Source organism: Eublepharis macularius, chromosome 5 (assembly GCF_028583425.1).
Source record: "Eublepharis macularius isolate TG4126 chromosome 5, MPM_Emac_v1.0, whole genome shotgun sequence".
NCBI classification, from domain to species: Eukaryota; Metazoa; Chordata; class Lepidosauria; order Squamata; family Eublepharidae; genus Eublepharis; species Eublepharis macularius.
Genome location: NC_072794.1, coordinates 10,968,083 through 10,988,434, shown reverse-complemented (window position 1 = coordinate 10,988,434; position 20,352 = coordinate 10,968,083). Strand labels below are relative to the sequence as shown.

General features: G+C 48.6%; 1 protein-coding gene across 1 annotated transcript in view; it reads right to left on the bottom strand.

The window, feature by feature from the left end:
• Nucleotides 1-3,226: 3,226 nt before the first annotated feature.
• UNC13A (unc-13 homolog A) overlaps nucleotides 3,227-20,352 on the bottom strand; it is a 147,979-nt gene continuing 130,853 nt past the window's right edge. The window contains exons 40-45 of the mRNA XM_054979662.1: nucleotides 19,974-20,054; nucleotides 17,500-17,647; nucleotides 16,334-16,390; nucleotides 9,595-9,687; nucleotides 6,015-6,174; nucleotides 3,227-3,535 (exon numbers count right to left, since the gene is read on the bottom strand). Of these exons, the coding sequence (XP_054835637.1) occupies nucleotides 3,247-3,535; nucleotides 6,015-6,174; nucleotides 9,595-9,687; nucleotides 16,334-16,390; nucleotides 17,500-17,647; nucleotides 19,974-20,054 (828 nt within the window). The 3' untranslated portion in view covers nucleotides 3,227-3,246. The remainder of the gene's footprint in view (nucleotides 3,536-6,014; nucleotides 6,175-9,594; nucleotides 9,688-16,333; nucleotides 16,391-17,499; nucleotides 17,648-19,973; nucleotides 20,055-20,352) is intronic.

The following is a 20,352-nucleotide window of genomic DNA, read 5'->3' as shown; positions in this document are numbered from 1 at the left end:
CAAGACAAATGCTATCCACACTGTCGCTGGTGTTAAAAGGGGCCAGGCCCACTCAGAGTAACCCCAGGGCGTCTGCCATACTAGCAAGCCACTAAATGGCACCCATGCTTGTAGCTGTTCAGCCCCACTGAATGCCACTAAACGGTGTGGTGGTGCCAAGGCACAAGAAAAGCATTCCCAAAAAGAGCCAGAAGAAGCTGGTGTTTTTCTCATTTTTCTTTTAATGTCAGTTAATAAAATATTTGTATAGAGCCCCAAAAATTCAAAATAGTGCAAAACATCTCACTGTCATGCAGCCATTGGCTGGTAACCAATGTTCAATCCACTTCAGATATGTACAGAACAGACAACATGGAACATTTGCCAAGACGTGAATTAACTTGATTGGACTGTTCGGGGGTTTTTTTTTGCTTCTACTTTGTTTGTCTTGCTTCAACCACATGCCAAACAGAAATCAGTGTGTGGGGTGGGGGTGGGGGAGGAGGAATCAAGAGGGAGATGGACAGGGGGACTAGGGGGAGGCACCACAAACCTCCCCCCCCCTTCCATCAGGGCTTCCCTTCTTGACAAGTAAAGGAGCTGTGAGGTCCGTTTGTGCAAAGGTGGACCTGAAGGAAAGATGGGGGGGGGTCAAGGGGGTTGTAAACCCGACTGTTTCTTTTGCTCTCGTTTCCTCTGTGTTAATTTTTCTGACCGATGCAGTTTATAAAAGTTCTGGAGGGTGCGGGTTGCATGTGTGTGTAAACATTCAACTCAAATTCAGACACTTTGGTCCCAGTCGTATGGAGAGATACAGACTTTAAAAGAATGAACGAAAAAGGAATATAGATCATTTGGAGGCACGGGCGGGGTGGAGGAGGGGAGACCAGCCTATATGGGGAAAGATATGGTAGAACTCGGGTATTAGGTAACACATGAAGGTTGGAAGATCTTTCACGGAACAGCAAACAGAGGAGAGGCTACAGCGAGATCAGCGCCACAGCCTTCAACTTGATCACAGCAGTCATTATGCCCCATAGAAGATGGGAGAGCACAGTTTAGGAAGGAGAGACTACAACTCCCACCCTTCTTTTGGAGACTAAGTGATGACTGTGCTGGATACAGGCTTGCAGCATCTCATCTCCAGCCGGGAAACAGCAAAGGGCAGGGCAGGGCGAACCTAGTGAAGCACAGCTATGGGAGAAGCAGGGCTTTTTTTCTGGGGAAAGAGGTAGCGGAACTCAGTGGGTTGCCAGCACAGGGGGCAACTCTTGGTGGGAGGTCGTACCCCTGGGGCCGCATGCGCGTGCGCAAAGTGTGTGCACGCTCCCAGGACTGCACAATGAATAGAATCATATAGAATCATAGAGTTGGAAGGGGCCATACAGACCATCTAGTCCAGCCCGCTGCCCAGTGCAGGATCAGCCATCACTTTGACATCACTTTGGGTCAGCTGGAACAAGGGGGGGGGAGTTTTTAAAAGTTTAAATCGCCCTCTGTGAAAATGGTCACATGGCTGGTGGCCCCGCCCCCTGATCTCCAGACAGAGGGGAGTTGAGATCGCGGCATGGAGGGCCATCTCAACCCCCCCCTCTGTCTGGAGGTCAGGGGGTGGGGCCACTGGCCATGTGACCATTTTCAAGAGGTTCTGGAACTCCGTTCCACCGTGTTCCAGCTGAAAAAAAGCCCTGGGGAGAAGAGCCAAGGCGGGGGGCACGGGAGAGACTGAAGGGCCTCAGGTGACCTGCCATGCACCCAACACGATCACTTGAAGCAGAAGGGCAAAACCAGTGTGTGGGGTTAGAACGGGGACTGCGTGGGAAGTAGAGCCCTTCCCTTGGAGATACGATGGGGAGAAAAACAGCCTGTTGTCTCGGCAGCCCCCCCACCTTCAGTCTCCACTTGGGCTCTCCTAAATGCCTCCACCCATTAGGCCTGCAGTCTCCAGACCACTGTGCATTATGGCCTCCCGTCTGCTTTCACCAATGGGGTGTGTGAACGTGCGCGCGCATGCACAGAGCACCACTTTCCTTCCATCTCTAAATAACCCTTAGTACCATCTACACTTCGAAGCAGGCCTGGTATGGTCCTCTTTGAATATCATTCCTCCTCTTTGGGGGCAACCTGTGGCTGTTCCTCTCCGACTAGGAAGGGCACAAGATTCAACTGTCTTGAAGGGTTTGGGGTATGTGAGATGGATCGAACAGCCCACCCCGCCCCGGCCTCCCAAGTGTGTGGGCCACTTTGCACAGGTGTGCTTGGCCCGAGATGTATACAGCATGTGGGAATGGATTTAACGGCACGGAAAAAGCCTTTGCAATAAGCAACAAAGTGCATGGTGTGTGTGTGTGTGTCCGTTTCTCCTATGCTGTCACTCATTGTCCCATGTACAGTAACGAATGTGAGGAACGGCCCCCAAATTGACTGCAGCCTTAGCCACAGCCCTCCCCCTATCAGCTCTAACATGGGTGGCCAATGGACCCGTAAGTGGATTGTTGGGTGAAAAGGTGCTGCAGTGGTGGGGGAAGGAGACAATACAGAGCAGGGCTGGGCAGAGGGGTTTAACTCCCCCCCCATTTCTCTTCTTCCTCGAGGGGAAGGGGGACCATACACCTGTCTCTTGCCCGTTACTCTTCTCTGCCAGGACTGAAAGCAACCCATAGCGTGGGGCAGTTTTTGCTGGGGGAACAGTAAAGGGGAGGGGGTTAATCCCCTCTTCCCAGCCCTGTTTTTCCCTGAATCATGCTGGGTCCATGAAGTGTGAACCGACATGCAACTGACCCCTGTGCAAACTAATCTGTCAAAGCAAATGGAATCCTTTCCTGTTAGCCCTGTCAAAGGTGAAGCTGGCAGGGGGCTGGCCCATGTCTTCACCAGGGGGGGGGCAGAGAGAGGCTTCTAGGCTCGCCTGCCCAGAAAAGGAGTGTGTGTGTGTGTGTGTGTGTTGAGGTGTGGGAAAGGAGGGAGGTCACCTGCATGGGTGTCTCTGTCCCCCCTTCCAGAAAAAAGGTGCTTTCCCCCTCTTGAGGAGGAGGGGTGGGGTTTTTTTTGGCAATTTTGCAGAATGTACTTAGGTGATCCTTGGCAGTGGGAGAAAGCTCCCAAATTGAGGGTGGGCGGGGGAAGAGGGCAGATTTGCAAACTCTATGGCTTTGACATGGCTGTATAAAAGAGAAGAGGGACGGGGAGGGAAAAGGTGTTTCTAGCAGCAGGTGGAAAGAGTGGAGGGTGGAGGGAGGGAGGAAGGGGGGGAGGGGGGAAAGGGCCTTAGCTGCTACCCTCCTCGGCTGAGCGTGTGTCCGACTTCAGCTTGACAAACTCCTTGGCCACCTCGTCGTTGTTGCGCTGGGAGAGGATGCGCAGCACTGTCAGGCCCGTGTCGTCCATGTGGATGCGCCGCCCAAGAGGTAGCCAGCAGGCACAGCTGCCCCTTTGCATGATGTCTTTCAGCTGGAGAATGGCGATGCCCACTGTGCGGTCCTCCCGAGCAAAGCAGTAATCCTTTACACACACCTGCAGCTCATAGCACTCGGGTCCTGTCTCAGTGCCCAGGGTGCTGCAGGGGGAGAAAGGAGGCACAGCCGGGGCAGTTACACATGTGTCTCCCCAGCCAATATTTATCAAAGCCATCAACCTTACATGTCCTGCTGATAGACCAGCAACCAGGGCTTTTTTTCTGGGAAAAGAGCTGGTGGAACTCAGTGGTGGAACTCAGGACCGCACAATGACGTCACTTTGGGTCAGATGGAACAAGGGGGCAGTTTTTTAAAGTTTAAATCACCCTCAGCGAAAATGGTCACATGGCCGGTGGCCCCGCCCCCTGATCTCCAGACAGAGGGGAGTTTAGATTGCCCTCCACACCACTCGGTGTGGAGGGCAATCGCGGGGCCACCGGCCATGTGACCATTTTCAAGAGGTGCCGGAACTCTGTTCCACTGCGTTCCTGCTGAAAAAAAGCCCTGCCAACAACCATTCTTTGTGATGCCCAACTGTCTAAATGTTGTTTCTGTTGTGTTTGGGAGAGGGACAGAAAGCAGGGCCATATACTGCTGCGTGCCCTGTTGGTATATCCCAAGGAGGGAGAGAACTTAACCTGATTCCTGCCTTCTGGTGACCCCTAATATCAAGGCTCCTTTTGGTTTGGCTCCTTCTGTGGATGTCCCAGCCCAGCTTTATCGGCATAATCCCAGCTTGGGATCTGAGTCTTGGCCACACAAGTGACCAATGGCTGGAATTCAGATACTGGAACGCACTCACATAAATATAGTTCTTCCTTTATCCCACCAGAGAACTCTTTTATCAGTACAAGGAAAGTCAGATGTGATTTTTAATGCCTCTCTGCTGCCACTGCAGACAGTCAGTCCCTTCTCTGTAGGCTTGTCAGCCTGCGGGTGAGCACAGAGATCTCCCAGAATTACAACTGATCTCTGGACTACAGAGATCAGTTTCCCTGGAGAAAATGGCTGCTTTAGAGGATGGATGGCATTATACCCTACTGAGGTCCCTCCCCAGGTTGCATGCCTGAAATCTCCAGGAATTTCAACCTGGACATGGGAATCATACATCTAAGGGTTGTCGTGGGGAATTCTTATGATGAATGTTGTGATAAACTCATTTGTAGAAGAGATCAAATCTCTGCGAAACCTGTGCTCATTCAGTCACTTCCCTACAATCCAGCTGTGAGGGAATGTACTTTCTTTTCCAGGTGGGCTCCACAACGGTTAATGTATGTGGGGCCTGTACTTTGTGTTGGAGTTCTACGGCCAAACAGGTGTGCCCTGTTTCATTTTTTAAAAATGTCACTCTAATAGTAAACTAACTGGCTCCATGTGGAAGATGAGCGGCACTAGCTGAGACCTGCCAACAGATCAGGGCCACTTGGGAATACGCCAGATATGCAGGAAACTTTGCCTCGATTAACGAAAAGAGAAAAGTTGTAAAAAATAGCATGAGGAGGCCTGGGTATGTTCTATGTGAAGCTTGGATCATGGAGAGCAGATAAGAGCTAGCTAAAGGGAAAAAGCAGCCACTTAAGTCCCCAGGCAGCTTAGCTGCATGAGACATCTCAGAGTCTTTCTACACGAGACCTCTTACACAGGGACATTCAAGTGTAGGGAGATGCAATGTTAGCCAGGAAGTGTAGTTTTAAAAGACAGAGCCGGAGGAGATTGCTCCTCAAAGGGTTTGTTAATTTCATCTTCACCACCCTGGCGGCTCTGTCAATTTCACCTCCTCTTCCCTAAGGTAAAGAGGAAATTAACAAACCCTCCCAGGAGCAATTTCCACTGACTCTTTTTAAACTACATTTCCTGGTTAACCATGTGTCTCCCTACACTTGAGCGTCCCCATGTAAGATGTCTCATGTAGAGAGACTCTTGGAGGATTCTAGAAGGGGAGATTTTGAGGGGCCAAGTGCCATTCCCAAGGCCCCCCCCCAGTATTTTTTTGGGGGGGTCCTCTAACTGGTTCTCTTTGCGTTAATAGTTTTGGTTTTCTATTTCCTTCATGGAAGTGATTTGTTTAAAATATGCACTCTAGGTGACATTTCCAGACACCATTTTAAACAAACAATGCAGGTCTAATGATGCACATGTAATGCTGAAAAATATAGCTTCAGGTCCAGTAGCACCTTAAAGACCAACTAGATTTCCAGGGCAGGAGCTTTCGAGCTCTAATGAAGGGACCTCTGACTCTTAAAAGCTCACACCCTGGACATCTAGATGGTCTTTAAGGTGCTACTGGACCCAGATCTTGCTCTTCTACTGCAGACCAACAGGGCTACCCACTTGAAGCTGAAAAATATATACATTCTGCGGGGAGAGAAGGATGCAACAGGATAGAAAATGGCTCCGAAATAAAGAGTGCTGGGTTAGACGTGCAGGAGGCAGAAGCACAGCTGAAACAGAGGTTCTCAGGTCCAAAACGGCACGGATGGGAAATCTGAAATTCTCCTCTCAGCTCTGCCTCAGCCCAAAGTTACCAGGGGATGAGGAACAGGAAAAAGCAGGGAGGGGTGGGGGGAGATTAAAACTCACAACTGTATACTTTCGTTGTATTTGGGAGACCAGCTGTTGTTCTTTGATTTGGTGGCAAACTTCCTCTTCTTGTCACTGAGGTGCGGCCCAATGATGTTGACCTCGATGAAGGGACGGAAGATGCCTGAGGTCTGCCATTTGAGATCATTGGCAGCCACCACTGGGGTTACGAGACAGAGAAAGAGAGAGAATGAGAGAGAGGTGAAGGTGAATGTGCAGAAAAGGCCAAATGCGAAATCAGCCGGTGATTAGCACAGGTTGGAGGAGGGGACCATTCCTGTGTTAGAGCAGAGTTTAGAGTTCATCGAGAGCTTTCCTCAGTTCTCTTTGCAACACCCTCATAAAACCTGGCTGGTATAACTAGCCCAGTTTTGCAGATATGAGGTGGGGAAGGATGTGAGGATGGGTGATTGTGCTTGTAAACTGTCTCTGAGTGTCGGAAAGCTGAGAGAGAACATTTTAACTAAGAAGTACTTAGTAAGTATGACTTCTGAGCTATCTCCCTGTAGGATGACAGTTCACTCCTTTTGATGTTTGCTGGATCTCTGTTTTCTTTTTCTGCTACCCAGAGGGGTCACCACAGATTCTGCACCAAGGTGAACATAATTGTGCAAGGCAGTCTTGACTTAAGTACAACTGCTTGGTTTGTGCGTTCTGCTGCTTTGTGGAAACAGTTTCCGGTCAGAGCAGCAGGAAAACACATCTGAGTTGGTATCTGTCTTTTAAACCTGACCAATTGCAGATGTAGAGCTAGGGCAAATCCATAGATCAGTCAAAAGAGCCTCCTAAACCAGCCTCCTGTTTTTGAAACTGGTCAGTCGGCGGGAAAGTTCAGAAGCCAGCAAAGAAGGGAATGGCTGTTCTATTTATTTTTTTTGTCCCCAGCACCTGGCATTTGCGGGATGACTTCCTCTGAACATGGATGTTCCATTTAGCTCGGCGATGGCTGGAGGGTACCAGATACAGCAGTTTGGGGCCTGTGTTTGGTCACTGCCTGGATGGGAGATCGCCTGAGAACCGCCCCCCCCCCTCCATTTACACCTGCCCTGGGTTCGAGGATGGAAGAAAGGCAGGGGGGATATAAGTGTATCCACAACAGCCTTTATAGGCATTTCTTCTCTAAATTTTTCTAACCCATTTCAAAAACTGTCACCATAACTAGTGGAAGTGAGTTCCACATATTAATTATGCTTTCTATGGAACATGACCATCCAGTATGCAGAAAGACAAGCACTTCTTTGGTGGTGGAGAGTGCCCTAGCGGGGTTTTCACGGCAAGAGACTAACAGAGGTGGTTTGCCATTGTCTGGTTCTGCAGCCGTGGTCTTTGTTGGAGGTCTCCCATCCAATTACTAACCAAGGTCAACCCTGCTTAGCTTCTGAGATGTGACAAGATCAGGCTCCCCTGGGCTATCCAGGTCAGGGCGGTTGTCATTCTCTCACTCTGCATAAGTTAATTGAAGGAAGACAAAAAAGACCCGTCCTGTTGGATGGAATCAAAGGCCAGTCTTGTTCAGAAATCCATTTCCCTAGAGGGCCAAACGATGCATTTGGGTTTTTTGAAGAGTTATGTCCAGGTTCCCAGGACCCAACTTGGGTTCCCTGCAGCCACGCAGCAGCTGCAGGAAATGGGTTCTAAAAAATAAAGGGGAACCCAAACAGTCTTGAAATGCTGCCATGGTGAAGAAAGGGCTCCTGCCGCCTCTCTGCAAGCCATTTCTCCCATGCTAAAAAAACACTGGGGTGGGGGAGGAGTTATTTTGCTGTTTTTGCTGCTCCTCATGTGCCAAATACTCCACGTGGAGCCATGAACTATCCCCATCATGTGGTGCTTGTGGGGGGATAAGACCCTCCTCTCACATCTTCCAAGTCTGACCTCCGAAGCCTGCATCTGAGGCACAGCTTGCATATTTCCAGTCCTCACACAGCATCTGTGTTCACAGATCCTGGTCTTTACAGCTCTTATAATCATACCCGTGTATATTATCTTACAGGGGCATTGCACAGCATAGACTGCTTAGTACTGAGATTTGCGAAAGGCTTGAAATGATCTCTCTTTGCATTTGCACAATTTTCAAACAACGGAATCCTCTGGTGATTATTGCAAATACTGTAACATCTACAGGGGAAACTGACACACCCATAAGATTTTTAGGAGGTTTAAAAGCAAAACGTCTAAAACCTGACCTGGATAGCCCAAGCAAGCCTGTTCTCATCAGGGATAGAAAGCTAAGCAGGGTTAATAATTTGATGGGAGACCTCCAAGGAAGACCAGGGTTGCTGTACAAGAGGCAGGCAAACCGCCTCTGTTAGTCTCTTGCCTTGAAAACTCCAGCTGTGGTCGACATAAGTCAGCTAGGACTTGATAGCGTTTCCTCCACCAAAAGCAAACACAGGTGTTAACTTGCATCTAGGAATGTCAGATGGGCTAAATCATCTCTCTCGCATGTCCTTAAAGGCCATCACAGGTAGATTTCAACAAATACATCCTGTCTATCTTTTTTGCCATATGCAAGGATTGTTTCAGTATCCTGGAGGAATTCCTCCTAATTTTGATTTGTTTTTCTATCAAAACTTTAACCTGCCTTTAAAAAACCAATTTTTCCTCAAGCTTAGCATCCTACTATATAAAAGGCAAGCCGTGTGGGCAACAACTCACTTTTTATCCCCATGCAGGTGCACTCATGGGGATGAAAAGTGAGTTGTCGCCAACATGGCTTGCCTTTCCACTGCCACGGCAGCCTCCTTGGAAGGCCGAAAAAAGTCCAGTGCGGTGGCAGGAAAGCCAGGTGCCATGGCATGGCCCTCCGGTGGCATGGGAAGGCCCAACGTGGCAGCAAGAAGACCCAGCATGCTGGTGCCTTCTCCGGAGGCCTGAGAAGGCCTGGCGTGGCAGCAGGAAGGGTTGGTGTGCTGGCAGAGCCCTCTGGAGGCCCAGGAAGGCCTGGTGTGGTGGTGGGAAGGCCCAGCACCGTGGACTTCCAGAGGCCCTGAGGAGGCTGCGACGGTGGGAAGGTCCGGCATAGCGGCCTGGCCTTCTGAAGGCTCAGGAAGGACTGGCCTGGCGGGAAGGCCCAGTGCCCTGGTGCAGCCCTCCAGAGGCCCGAGAAGGCCCAGCACGGCAGCGAGAAGGCCCAGCGTGCTGGTGTAGCCTACTGGAGGACCGGGAAAGCCTCTGGGACCATTTTCTAGAGCCCGTTGTTTTTACAACGGGTTTAGTTGCTAGTTTGAGAAAACATTTCTTTTCAAATATTGAGGCTGGAAACTACTTTAAGCCCCTCCCGCTAAGAATTGGCATCTGTAGATTTCTTGAAACAATCTGATCAGATACACACGCGCCTAATTAACTGCAACATCTGAAAAAAAAGATCCTGTGCTGAACAAATCTCATTTCAAACTTAAAGATGCGTGGACCATATTCAGGTAGGCACCAAACTAGATACATGACTCCTCAGAACCTTTCCTCATCACCACCCAAGGTAGACTGCCTCTCCACAGGAAGGTCCCTTCCCCAAACATCCATTTTTCTTGCGATGCATGGGTTTGTTTTGCATGCTTAGCCGTTGCCACTGCACACTGACCTTTGACGGTGACTTTGTGTTCTCCTGTGCCAGGGTGGGTGAACAGTTCTACATGGATGGAGACTTCTCCGACGGGATCATCTACTCCAGACCCTGTGCGGCAACGAGAGGATGTCAGTTCTTGAAGGTGTAATGCAGGACTTTTGGCGGGTGGCTTAGCCTCTGGTTTTCCTCCATTCAGGACCCTCCATGCCAACCTAATGAAGGACTCAGATCCACCACTTGCTTCAGAGCTATACACAGATAACTTTTGGAGGCTCCCCTACTTTTTTGGGGGGGAGGGATGCTCTTTGACTGTCTTACGATTGGCCAAGACTTGGGGTGGCCAAGTTCAAACAAAGCTAGATCCATTATCATCATCACTCTTTCCCATAGCTAGAGGACATTATGGAACTGATACTCAGGGCTTTTTTTCAGCTGGAACGCGGGGGAACGGAGTTCCGGAACCTCTTGAAAATGGTCACATGGCCGGTGGCCCCGCCCCCTGATCTCCAGACAGAGGGGAGTTGAGATTGCCCTCCACACCACTCAGCGGCGCAGAGGGCAATCTCAACTCCCCTCTGTCTGAAGATCAGGGGGCGGGGCCACTGGCCATGTGACCATTTTTGCAGAGGGCAACCCACTGAGTTCCACCACCTCTTTTCCCAGAAAAAAAGCCCTGCTGATACTGATTTGAACAGCCTTGTTAAAAAAACCACTCACTTCATCCTTGGTGAGTTATGAAATGTCTCTGGACAACCTGCCAGGAAAACATTATCCAACAGCCCCCCCCCCCGCCAACTGTTACATCTCAAATAACTATCCTGGATGCAAGTAAGTAGCCAAGTAAATCTGGGTTTGATGCATGTGTTGCAAGGCTGGTTTTTAATATTGGCTTAACCATCATGGCTCCCACCCAATGAATGCAGAGAATTTCACGAGAAACGTTTGAGGCTATTATGATTTTTTTTAAAAGATGGATTTAACTTCAGCGACATCTTAGAGACTGACAAGGTTTTCAGAGTATAAGAGCCAAAGCTCCCTCCTTCAGATACTGTTGACTCTTGAAAGCTTATACCCTGGGAATCTTGTTGATCGCTAAGGTGCCACTAGACTAAAATCCTACTTTCTAACTGAGGACCAACATGGCTACCCACCGGAAAGGATTTTTTTAGTTCGAGAATTGGGGAACCAAAACTATAGTTCCCCAGGGAACTGTGGTTAGTAAACAAAGCAGGTTAAATTCAGAGAAATGAGATTCACCTTTAGCTCCTAGATTGGGGAACCCTCTGTCCCTAAAAATAACAGATGGTTTAATTCTGTATTACTGATAGGTGGATGATCCTCAGGGGATTGAGACTGAGAAAATGGCTTTGGGGAAGGAGGATACCCAGTGGTGCAGCAGTGGTGCGGAGGGCGATCTAAACTCCCCTCTGTCTGGAGATAGGGGGTGGGGCCACCAGCCATGTGACCATTTTCGCCGAGGGTGATTTAAACTTTAACCCCCCCTTGGCTTTGGGGAAGGATACCCTTTAGCAGGGCTTTTTTTTCAGCTGAAATGCGGTGGAACGGAGTTCCGGCACCGCTTGAAAAAGGTCACATGGCCAGTGGCCCCGCCCCCTGATCTCCAGACAAAGGGGAGTTTATATCGCCCTCCGTGCCAGTGGCCCTCTGCGCCAGTGGCGCAGAGGGCAATCTAAACTCCCCTCTGTCTGGAGATCAGGGGGCGGGGCCACCGGCCATGTGACCATTTTCGCTGAGGGCAACCCACTGAGTTCCACCACCTCTTTTCCCAGGAAAAAAAAGCCCTGCTTAGCCCCAACAGTGGCAAGAAACGGACAGTTTTAAGAGAGCAGCTGCTAGTGTTTTAAAAGAGAAGTATCCCTCCCCTCATGTCTCTTGCCTTCACTGGCCAAGGATGTTTTGGAAACAATACAAATTCTTGGTGAATCTGGACTTTGCTGAAATGGCCAAACTTACAGCATTAATTAGAGACAAAACGCTTTCTATATTCATGGCAAATTGAAAATCTTTTATGGACTATCTGAGCGAGATGAAGAAAAATGAGTTAATGTTTTGTGGTTTTGATTTTTAAGAATAAGGATCTGGGATATCAAGAAGATGATATATAGAAAAAAAGCTATTAATTAGACCACAAGCTGATTGATATTAAAGGAGGAAGTGTTGTAGGTGAAAAACTGTAACAGATTCATAATATGTTTATTATGCTTTTTACTGTTTTTTTACTTTGTATGTAGGCCACTGTTGGCTCCTTGTAGTTCTGTTTTTGTTGTTTTACTTTCCTTCTTTGCTCTATCTTTTAACTTTTCTATAATAAAAACAAAAAATTACAACCCCCCCCCCCCAAACTCTTGGTGAAGCTGATCTGAAAGCAGGGCCGTTTCCAGACGGCTTACCTGCCTCCGGAACGTTGCGCCATCTTGTGGTGAAAACGCGAAATATCGCGTTTTGATTTTTCGCGTTTTGATTTTTCGCGTTTTGATATTTCGCGTTTTGATTTTTCGTGTTTTGATATTTCACGTTTTCCCTGCAAGATGGCGCAACGTTCTGGAGGCAGGTAAGCCGTCTGGAAATGGCCTAGGTATAGAGCACAGCAGCCCTTCCTTGTCAAACTGCCTTCAGCTCCCATAACCTGAGGACTCACCTTTCCACTGCCTTGGGCATTTTCTGGGCCTCTCCTTGCCGGGGGACTACCAAAGCCACCTCCATCCGAGCTCTGAGCTAGCAAGCTTCCGTGATCTGAGTCCCTCAGCATTGCAAACCCTTCCCTGCCTCCCCGTTCAGTAGCTGGACCCTCCCTCTTCAGCCATCTTCCCATTAACGCTTCAAGAAGCAGGAGATGCAGAGCTTGTCATTCAAAGAGGTTGTCATTCAAATCCATCAGGGAATTCCACATGCAGCAACAGGGGGTGGGGGGAGGCAGTGACTGGCAGACATGGACGAAAGGTGCCTCGGGAGTGTTGGATGGCCTCATGAAGACTGCAGTCCAACGTGGGTGGTATGAAGGGATTCGGCAGGAAGAGGAGAGATCCAGGGGTCAGGGAAAAGACAGAACTGAGTGGACCTTTCAGGTTCTGTGACTTCCCCAAGTTGGAGGGAGGGGATCCTTGTGGGTCGAGGACCAAGGCTGTGGATCTCAGAGGGAGGGGTAGAAATGGGGAACTGAGCCCCAGAATTCAGATCTGGCATGTCTTGCCATCGACCCTTGATCTCTCACACCCCAAACTGTCTCCTGTGACTGGGTCTTGGTTAAGAGCGTGGGACTCTAATCTGGAGAACCGGGTTTGGTTCCCCACGCCGCCGCTTGAAACCAGCTGGTGACCTTGGGTCAGTCACAACTTCTAGGAGCTCTCTCAGCCCCACCCACCTCACAGGGTGTTTGGTGATAATAATAACACACTTTGTAAACCGCTCTGAGTGGGTATTAAGTTGTCCTGAAGGGCAGTATATAAATCGAATGTTGTTATTATTATTATTGACACAGACCCTTGATCTCTCACACCCCAGACTGTCTCTTGTGACTGGGTCTTCAAAGCTCAGAAGGAATGGTCTTTCCCTCGGACCATTCCACTGGAGGAGCCATGGACTGACCTTGGGTTTTCTGTATGGGATACAGCCATTCCCCTTCCAAAATGGATTATGTTTGACTTGGCTTGAAAACGCTCGACAATCAACCTGACTGCCGGACATGAATGAGCTCTCAGTCCTGGCAGCTGAGCTGTGCTCAGATGAGTTAGTTGTTATTTGGGCTGTTTGTATACCAGACATCCACGCTGGCCTTGTATCAACTTTACAGCCATGGCTTTCCCCACAAAGAGTCCTCAGAAATTTCATTTAGAATCATAGGGTTGGAAGGGGTCTTATAGGCCCACTTAGTCTGATGACGGGAACTGTGACTCTTGAAAGCTCACCTCCTGGAAATCTAGTTGGTCTTTAAGGTGCTGCTGGACCCGAATCTTGTTCTTCTACTACAGACAAACACAGCTACCTGCCTGAAATTAGTCTAACCCCTGGCTCAGTGTAGAAAAGGGGCAGAGTTTTTCAAAGGCATAAAGAAGTCTGGGTTGGAGATTCCTCTTCATTTTCCCTTGCAGAACTACATTTCCCAGGATTCTCCAGGAAGAGGGAACAAGAAACCCATAAAGCTGTGAAGACTCTAGGGATGAGCAAAGATTCCTGATTTTGTTTGTTTTAATGTTGCTTTGGAACTCTGCTTTTGTCTGTTTTATTGTTAGATTTGATTGTGGTGTTGTGTGTTTTTATCTACAACTTATACATTCAGTGTATAAATTGTATGTAATTTGTACACAGATACTGCTGATTTGTTGATGCCCATATAATGTTGAAAAAGGTCTGCATTTTATGAGAAAAGGGCAGTAGAACAGGTGTGATTTGTGCAAGGGAGACACAAAACAGAAATTATTTTTGAGTTGAAAAAGCAAGGGTGAGCATTTTTGAAAGCGCCCCTAGAAAGCATCAAGAGAGCCAGGAGCTATTTTTCCTACACAGATGGTCCAAGAAGAGGGAAAATGTGCCCATGTTTGTTGTTGGGGGGCTTCTAGTTCCACAGCCTTTGCCCCTAACATGCTGGAAAAAGAGCCCCCCCCCATGCATATTTTCTTTGTTGCCAGTACAATGTAAAGAATCAGTCACATTGTGCGCACAATTGTACCTCTTGCGTTCCCTCTCCCTGGAGTTACATGCAGAGACTCACTCAATCCAGGAACGGATCATGTCCAAGTGCCAAATGCAAGCATGGGTGCACCTACTTCTGGAGCAGCCCCCCCTGAAGCCCCCTCCCCACTCACTCCCTTCTGCCAAGGAGCTTTAGTACAGGCAAGTGCGCCCCCTTGAGGACATTCTGATGCATTTGATGCAGTGTGGGTGGGGGGGGGGGGAAGCACCTGGAACAAGGCTAGTAACAGATCCCTGGTAGGGTGGGGCGGGGCGTCTTGGTTTGCAAAGGTTGCTTGCCTGAGAACTGAGGGGACAAACCCAGGCTTCTCAGGAGTCAAAGGTGGCGACTACCAAATCTCCAGTAGCACCTATAAGACTAACAAAATTAGTGGTAGGGTATGAGCTTTCATGAGCCACAGCACACTTCTTCAGATACATGAGCTGTCTCACGAAAGCTCATACCCTACCACTAATTTTGTTAGTCTTATAGGTGCTACTGGACTCTTGCTCTTTTTCATTGCTACACACAGACTACCAAATGTGAACATTTTCCTGACCAGCGTGCTTCATACCTGACCACACAATATTTATGATTTTTTCCTACACTTCCCTTCCTGATGATGAGACTGTAAAAAATTAGAGAAGCCCTGTGGAATTACGCCCCAAAGCATCCGCTATCCAGATGCTCTACTTTTAAAGCTGTCTAAGCTGGTGGCCATTGCTACACCCCATGGTAGAGTTCCACAAGTTAAGCATGTGTTGTGTGAGGAAATTCATACTGTACTAATCTCACGGTGTGTAATCCTCCTTGAATCTCAGTGAGACAAGCAGACTATAAATGACATAAATAAATAAAAAGATATCTGTCAGGATGTCTCCTGTCATACTCTGCAAGGTTCTGTGTACCTCTGGGTAACTCTAGTGACAGAAGCTGGATGACCCTGTGCAGGGCCTTTTTTCAGGGGGAACGCGGTGGAACGGAGTTCTGGCACCTCTTGAAAATGTTCACATGGCTGGTGGCCCCGCCCCCTGATCTCCAGACAGAGGGAAGATGCAGCCATGCGGCGCGGAGGGCAATCTCAACTCCCCTCTGCCTGGAGATCAGGGGGCGGGGCCACCAGCCATGTGACCATTTTCGCCGAGGGTGATTTAAACTTTAAAAAACTCCCCCCTTTTTCCAGCTGATCCAAAGTGATGTCATTGTGTGGTCCTGGGAGCGTGCGCACACTTTAGTGTGTGGTACCTCCTGCCAAGAGTGCTGGGCCTGGCAACCCACCGCCTCTTTTCCCAGAAAAAAAGCCCTGCTTCTGTGTAACTCTGTTCTGGCTCGGTTCTGGCTGTGTTAACAGCTGTTCTGGCTTGGAATCTCTCAGCAATCCCGGAGTGGGAAACTGGCCCCCTGGCCTTGAAGCTGCACATAACATCTCTCTTTTGTTTTGCTGTACCTTTGTTATACTTAGCTAACTGTCTCATTAAGGGGGGGCTCTGCGGGGGTGGGGTTAAACTCTATTCTATGCTTCTAGAAAGATACTAATCTTAGTGAGGATTGTAACAGGGAATGAACTAACAGCTGTTAACATGGATGTAATGCCAATAAAGGTTGCTGAATTGAATGAACTAACAGCCAATCAATAAAGTTGCTTTAACTCATGCAGTGCCTGGACAAGCAGTCAAGTCATTGAGAGCTTTTGGAGGAACCTGACACTATCCTGAATCTACTGCCTATTATTAGGTGACCTGAAAATCTTATTGGAGAGGGAGGAACAGCTCTCTGTGTCTCTGTATGTAATTTTACAACCTTTTGCTATGTTCCCCCAAGTCAATTTTTTTCCGAAGCTGACCTTCCCCCTCCCAAACTAAAGTGTTTAGATAAACTGATCCAAATGGCTGGATTGGCCTATAGGGCACAAAATTGCCCCGCACTTCCTTTTAGTGCCCTGCTCACGGGATCCAGTTTCTGGGATTTTTACTAGCCCTGGCCAGAGTGTTGGGGAGAAGTTTTCCAGGCTGGGTGCATCAGGGAGAAGGAAGGGAAGGAGTTTCAGAAGAATGCGAGACGTACCCTTTTCAGGATAAATTTCTTCACTAAGTGTAAACCTAACACCTTTTCCACCATGAACTAATAAAGGGAAAAAGGAAGAAAAAGAAAGGACACAGAGAGAGAAAGATTAAAGTGAAAGAAGAGAGAAAACATCCATCAGGAAGAATGAAAGGTAACAGATGAGGGGGAGAGAGAGAGAAGAAAGAAAGGTCAGCTACCGCAGATGCAAAACACGGGCTCCAAAACACAGCTGGAGGATTCAAGACAAAGGTTACAGAAAAGCTTCCTCCAATAATGGCAGCAGAACAAGACGGGGAACCTGTGATCCACCAGGAGAGCCAAACGTCCTTATCTGACCCCAATCTACTCATGCCCTACTAGGAATTGACCCTAAAGACGAGCAGATTTCCCCTGCTCAGTTCACATCCCAGAATTTCTCTCTTCCTCGCATTCTGCCCCTCCTTAATTGCAGTTTAACGAGGAGACTTCCTAAATTTTATTCTGGAGTTAAACCACGTCCTGTTTGCCACAGATTTCAGTTCCTTCCAATCACATTCACCTGCCCTTCCTTTGCTTTCTTGATGCACACGTGTGCATTCAGAATGCTGCAACAACAACAATCGTCAGGGCTTTTTTTCAGGGGGAACGGAGTTCCGGAACCTCTTGAAAAGGGCCACATGGCTGGTGGCCCCGCCCCCTGATCTCCAGACAGAGGGGAGTTGAGATTGCCCTCCGCGCCGAGGGCAATCTCAACTCCCCTCTGTCTGGAGATCAGGGGGTGGGGCCACCAGCCATGTGACCATTTTCCCCGAGGGCAACCCACTGAGTTCCACCACCTCTTTTCCCAGAAAAAAAGCCCTGACAATCATAAAGGATTACCGTACCAAGATTCTTTACAGGTCAGTGCTCTTCCTGATGTGCATGTGGGCTTAAACCACTGTGGTTACATTAAGATTTCATTTTTGCAGGGCTTTACAACTGCATATGAATACGAACAGAAGGAATGGCCAACAATGGCAAAGGGCACGTGTGCGCGCATATACCAAATCCAGAAATGGAATACGGGAGAATACCAAATGGACCGGTTCCAGCTTGGAATAGATACCAGGTTATTCAGAGCTTCCAGTTTGGGAAGCATCCCCTGATTCCCACACGAGCCCCCCCCCCCGCCACACACACACCCTTACCCTGAGCGGATTGAGTCTGGACAAAGGTTTTGATCAGCAGGTCCGTGGCCTGTGTGTAAAGCGAGAGGGCGTAGCGTAGCGACTGCAGATCAGGGCTCTTCTCGAGGAAGGTTTTCTTCAGCCCAACACCTCCAGCATGGAAATATTGCTAAGGAGGAAAAAATTGAGGGGAGGGAGAGAGAAGACGGGGTCATGGACAGAGCAAAGTCTTGCAAGGGCTATCAACACTAACAAGGGAAAAGTCAAGTTGCATGGAGGGGAAAAAATGCTCATAATGATGAATGATGTCATTGGTGCCATTTTCATGCAACTCTGACTTCGTGAGGTTCTAAGAATGCTTGTATGCCAACAGGCGATGGGGCCGTCAGGCACTGTCCCACTTCCAAATCACACCTTCTTCAGGCGTTGACTGCACCTGTGTTTCCACATTATCATTTAAACATGTAGAAATAATTCCTCACCAAACCAATTTCCACCTCAAAACGTTCAAAATATAACCAAGAATTAAAAACTGCAACCAATATATTCACTGGGGGCCTTGACCTCGGAAACGAGCTGCGTGCTTCTTCACAAATGTGATTAGGGATGCTGCAAATGTTGCATCTAACCTGCATGTCGAACAAGGCATTTATTTATGCCATTTACATTCACAATCAGACTGTGATCTGATCGAGAATGTGTCTGGATTGCATTGGACAACCTGAACAGCTGCCAAACAGGTTTGCAGCTGCATGTCAGTCGGAAGCCAATGCACAGCTGATCCCATGATTGACTGGGAACTGCATTCTGGTCTCCCAGCACTTCCATGAATGCCGTTTTCACACTGCTTACCAGCCACGGTAAGAACTACCGTTCTCGAGCAAAATCGTGCCAGGAAGACGCTGTTGTTCTGGGAGCTCGGCGCGACGTTCCGTGGCTGGTAAGCAGTGTGAAAATGGTCCTTGTTATGGTAGGACACAGGAAAACTTTAGGTGTGTGTGTATGTGTCAGAAGCGGAGTAATAGGTGATGGGAGATCAGCTGGGAATCGGCTTCTGATCCGCCCCCCCCCTCTCCTTGGAAAAATAGCTATATAGTGGAGTTGGAGAGCAGGACCGGTTGGCTTCTGATCTCCCCATTGTTTCTCTCTTTGCCTCTGCAGCCCAAAGGCTTTGATGATCAGCAGGGAGAAGAACAGCCATCAGTTTCTCCCCACCCAAAACGGAGAGCAGCGGAGAGAAATGTATTTCAAACAAACTGAGCTTGTGCCATAGAGGAATCACCTGCTCCTTTCTTTACAACCCAAGCTGACAGCTTGGGGTGAGGTGAATAGAAGGAGAAGCCATGGGACTTCTGATTCCCCACCCCCCAAATGTCTACATCTCAGCAAGTTTAAGGCACAGCAAAGTTTAAAGGATGGGAGCTCAGAAGAACTCAGCTTCCAGCTGATACTGTGATCGACTGGGATGGCACTCCTTTAAACTTTGCTGGGTAGAAAGCAAAATTTCTCCAGGAGGATGGCTGCAAGTAGCGTGTTCCTGCAAATACATACAAACAGAATGCCAACAGCCAAACAGCCCATAAATTAATTGGCTGCCTGATTGCCACCATGTGATGGGAGCCGAAGGATAGTTAAGGCATCATTGCGTTTATGTTGCATCAAAATAGCGTTTGTTATAATGTGGGAGTCAGCTCTGCGCTAGGAAACATTTTCCTTTTTTGCAAGGAGTGTGGTCTGAACCTTTCTTCTTCATACATTTAATAAGCACATATCCCAACCCTCCTGAAGAACAAGGCAGTGTACAGAGAACAAGGACAATCCAGCAGCTCAAGCCTTGAAAAGCAGTGTAAAAATATTGTACTAAAAAAGAGGGGGAAAACTTTACAGAAAAATCAACACCATTTCTAGGGAGACCCCATTAAAAATGCCCCCCTAAGCTGCAAAAAGACTGAAAGTGAGAGCCAAAGGAAAGCAGATTTTAAATAGAACCACAGCAAGAAAGATGGATGGCTGCAGCCGCTTAAGGTTCCCAGAGCCTGGGATGGAACCACCACAGATGAGCTCATTACAAGAATCCCAGAAGGGATTGCTTTGGACTACTGTCCTTCCCAACTCAGGCTGGGTTACCTCTCTTATTCCTCCTGTCTGTAGATCCAAGAAATGGTTCGAGTTTGCTTACCTATTTAACAAGTTTGCACCTGCCCAATCCACAGATGTTCTCAGTCCAATCAAATCATAACACCCAAACAGTTGCACAATACCCCAGACCCACCCTCCCAGGGAGACCTTCGAACTCCCATGGCTGAGTGGAAGAATTTGAGGCCAGGTGTCCTTAGGTTGCGTCTAACCCTTCAACCACCGACACCACACCAGTTTTTGATGAATCCCTGATTGGAAAAAGTTGTGGGAATGGATCGGGCAGATGTATGTCCAAAATCCAGCCTGTTCAGGGGAATCCTGAATTTGGCAGAAGGGAGTAGATGGGACAAGCTCACCTTGATGGTGTCCAGGGCAAGTTCTACCACGGCACATTGCTTGGGGGTCAAACTCTTGGCCTCCTCTCGCACCATGTGGTCCTGGAAGAGGAAAAAAAATCCTACGATAGAAGTCCCTTTTCTTTTCTGTCTTAAAGCAACCTGATGTGAGGGGCACCGGGGTGGGGGCAGCTGTGGTCTCATTCTCTGGGTCCCAGCATGGAGTCCTAGGGGGAGGTAATGGAACTGGCTGGAGCCACCTCCTTGATTCTCCCTTTAGTTCAGGGCAGAGCACAAAGCCACTTCCCCGCCAATTGTTGCCAACTCTAGGTTGGGAAGTTCTTGGAGATTGGCGGTGGAGCCTGGGTGTGGGTGGGTGGTATCTGAGGAAGGTCCTCTG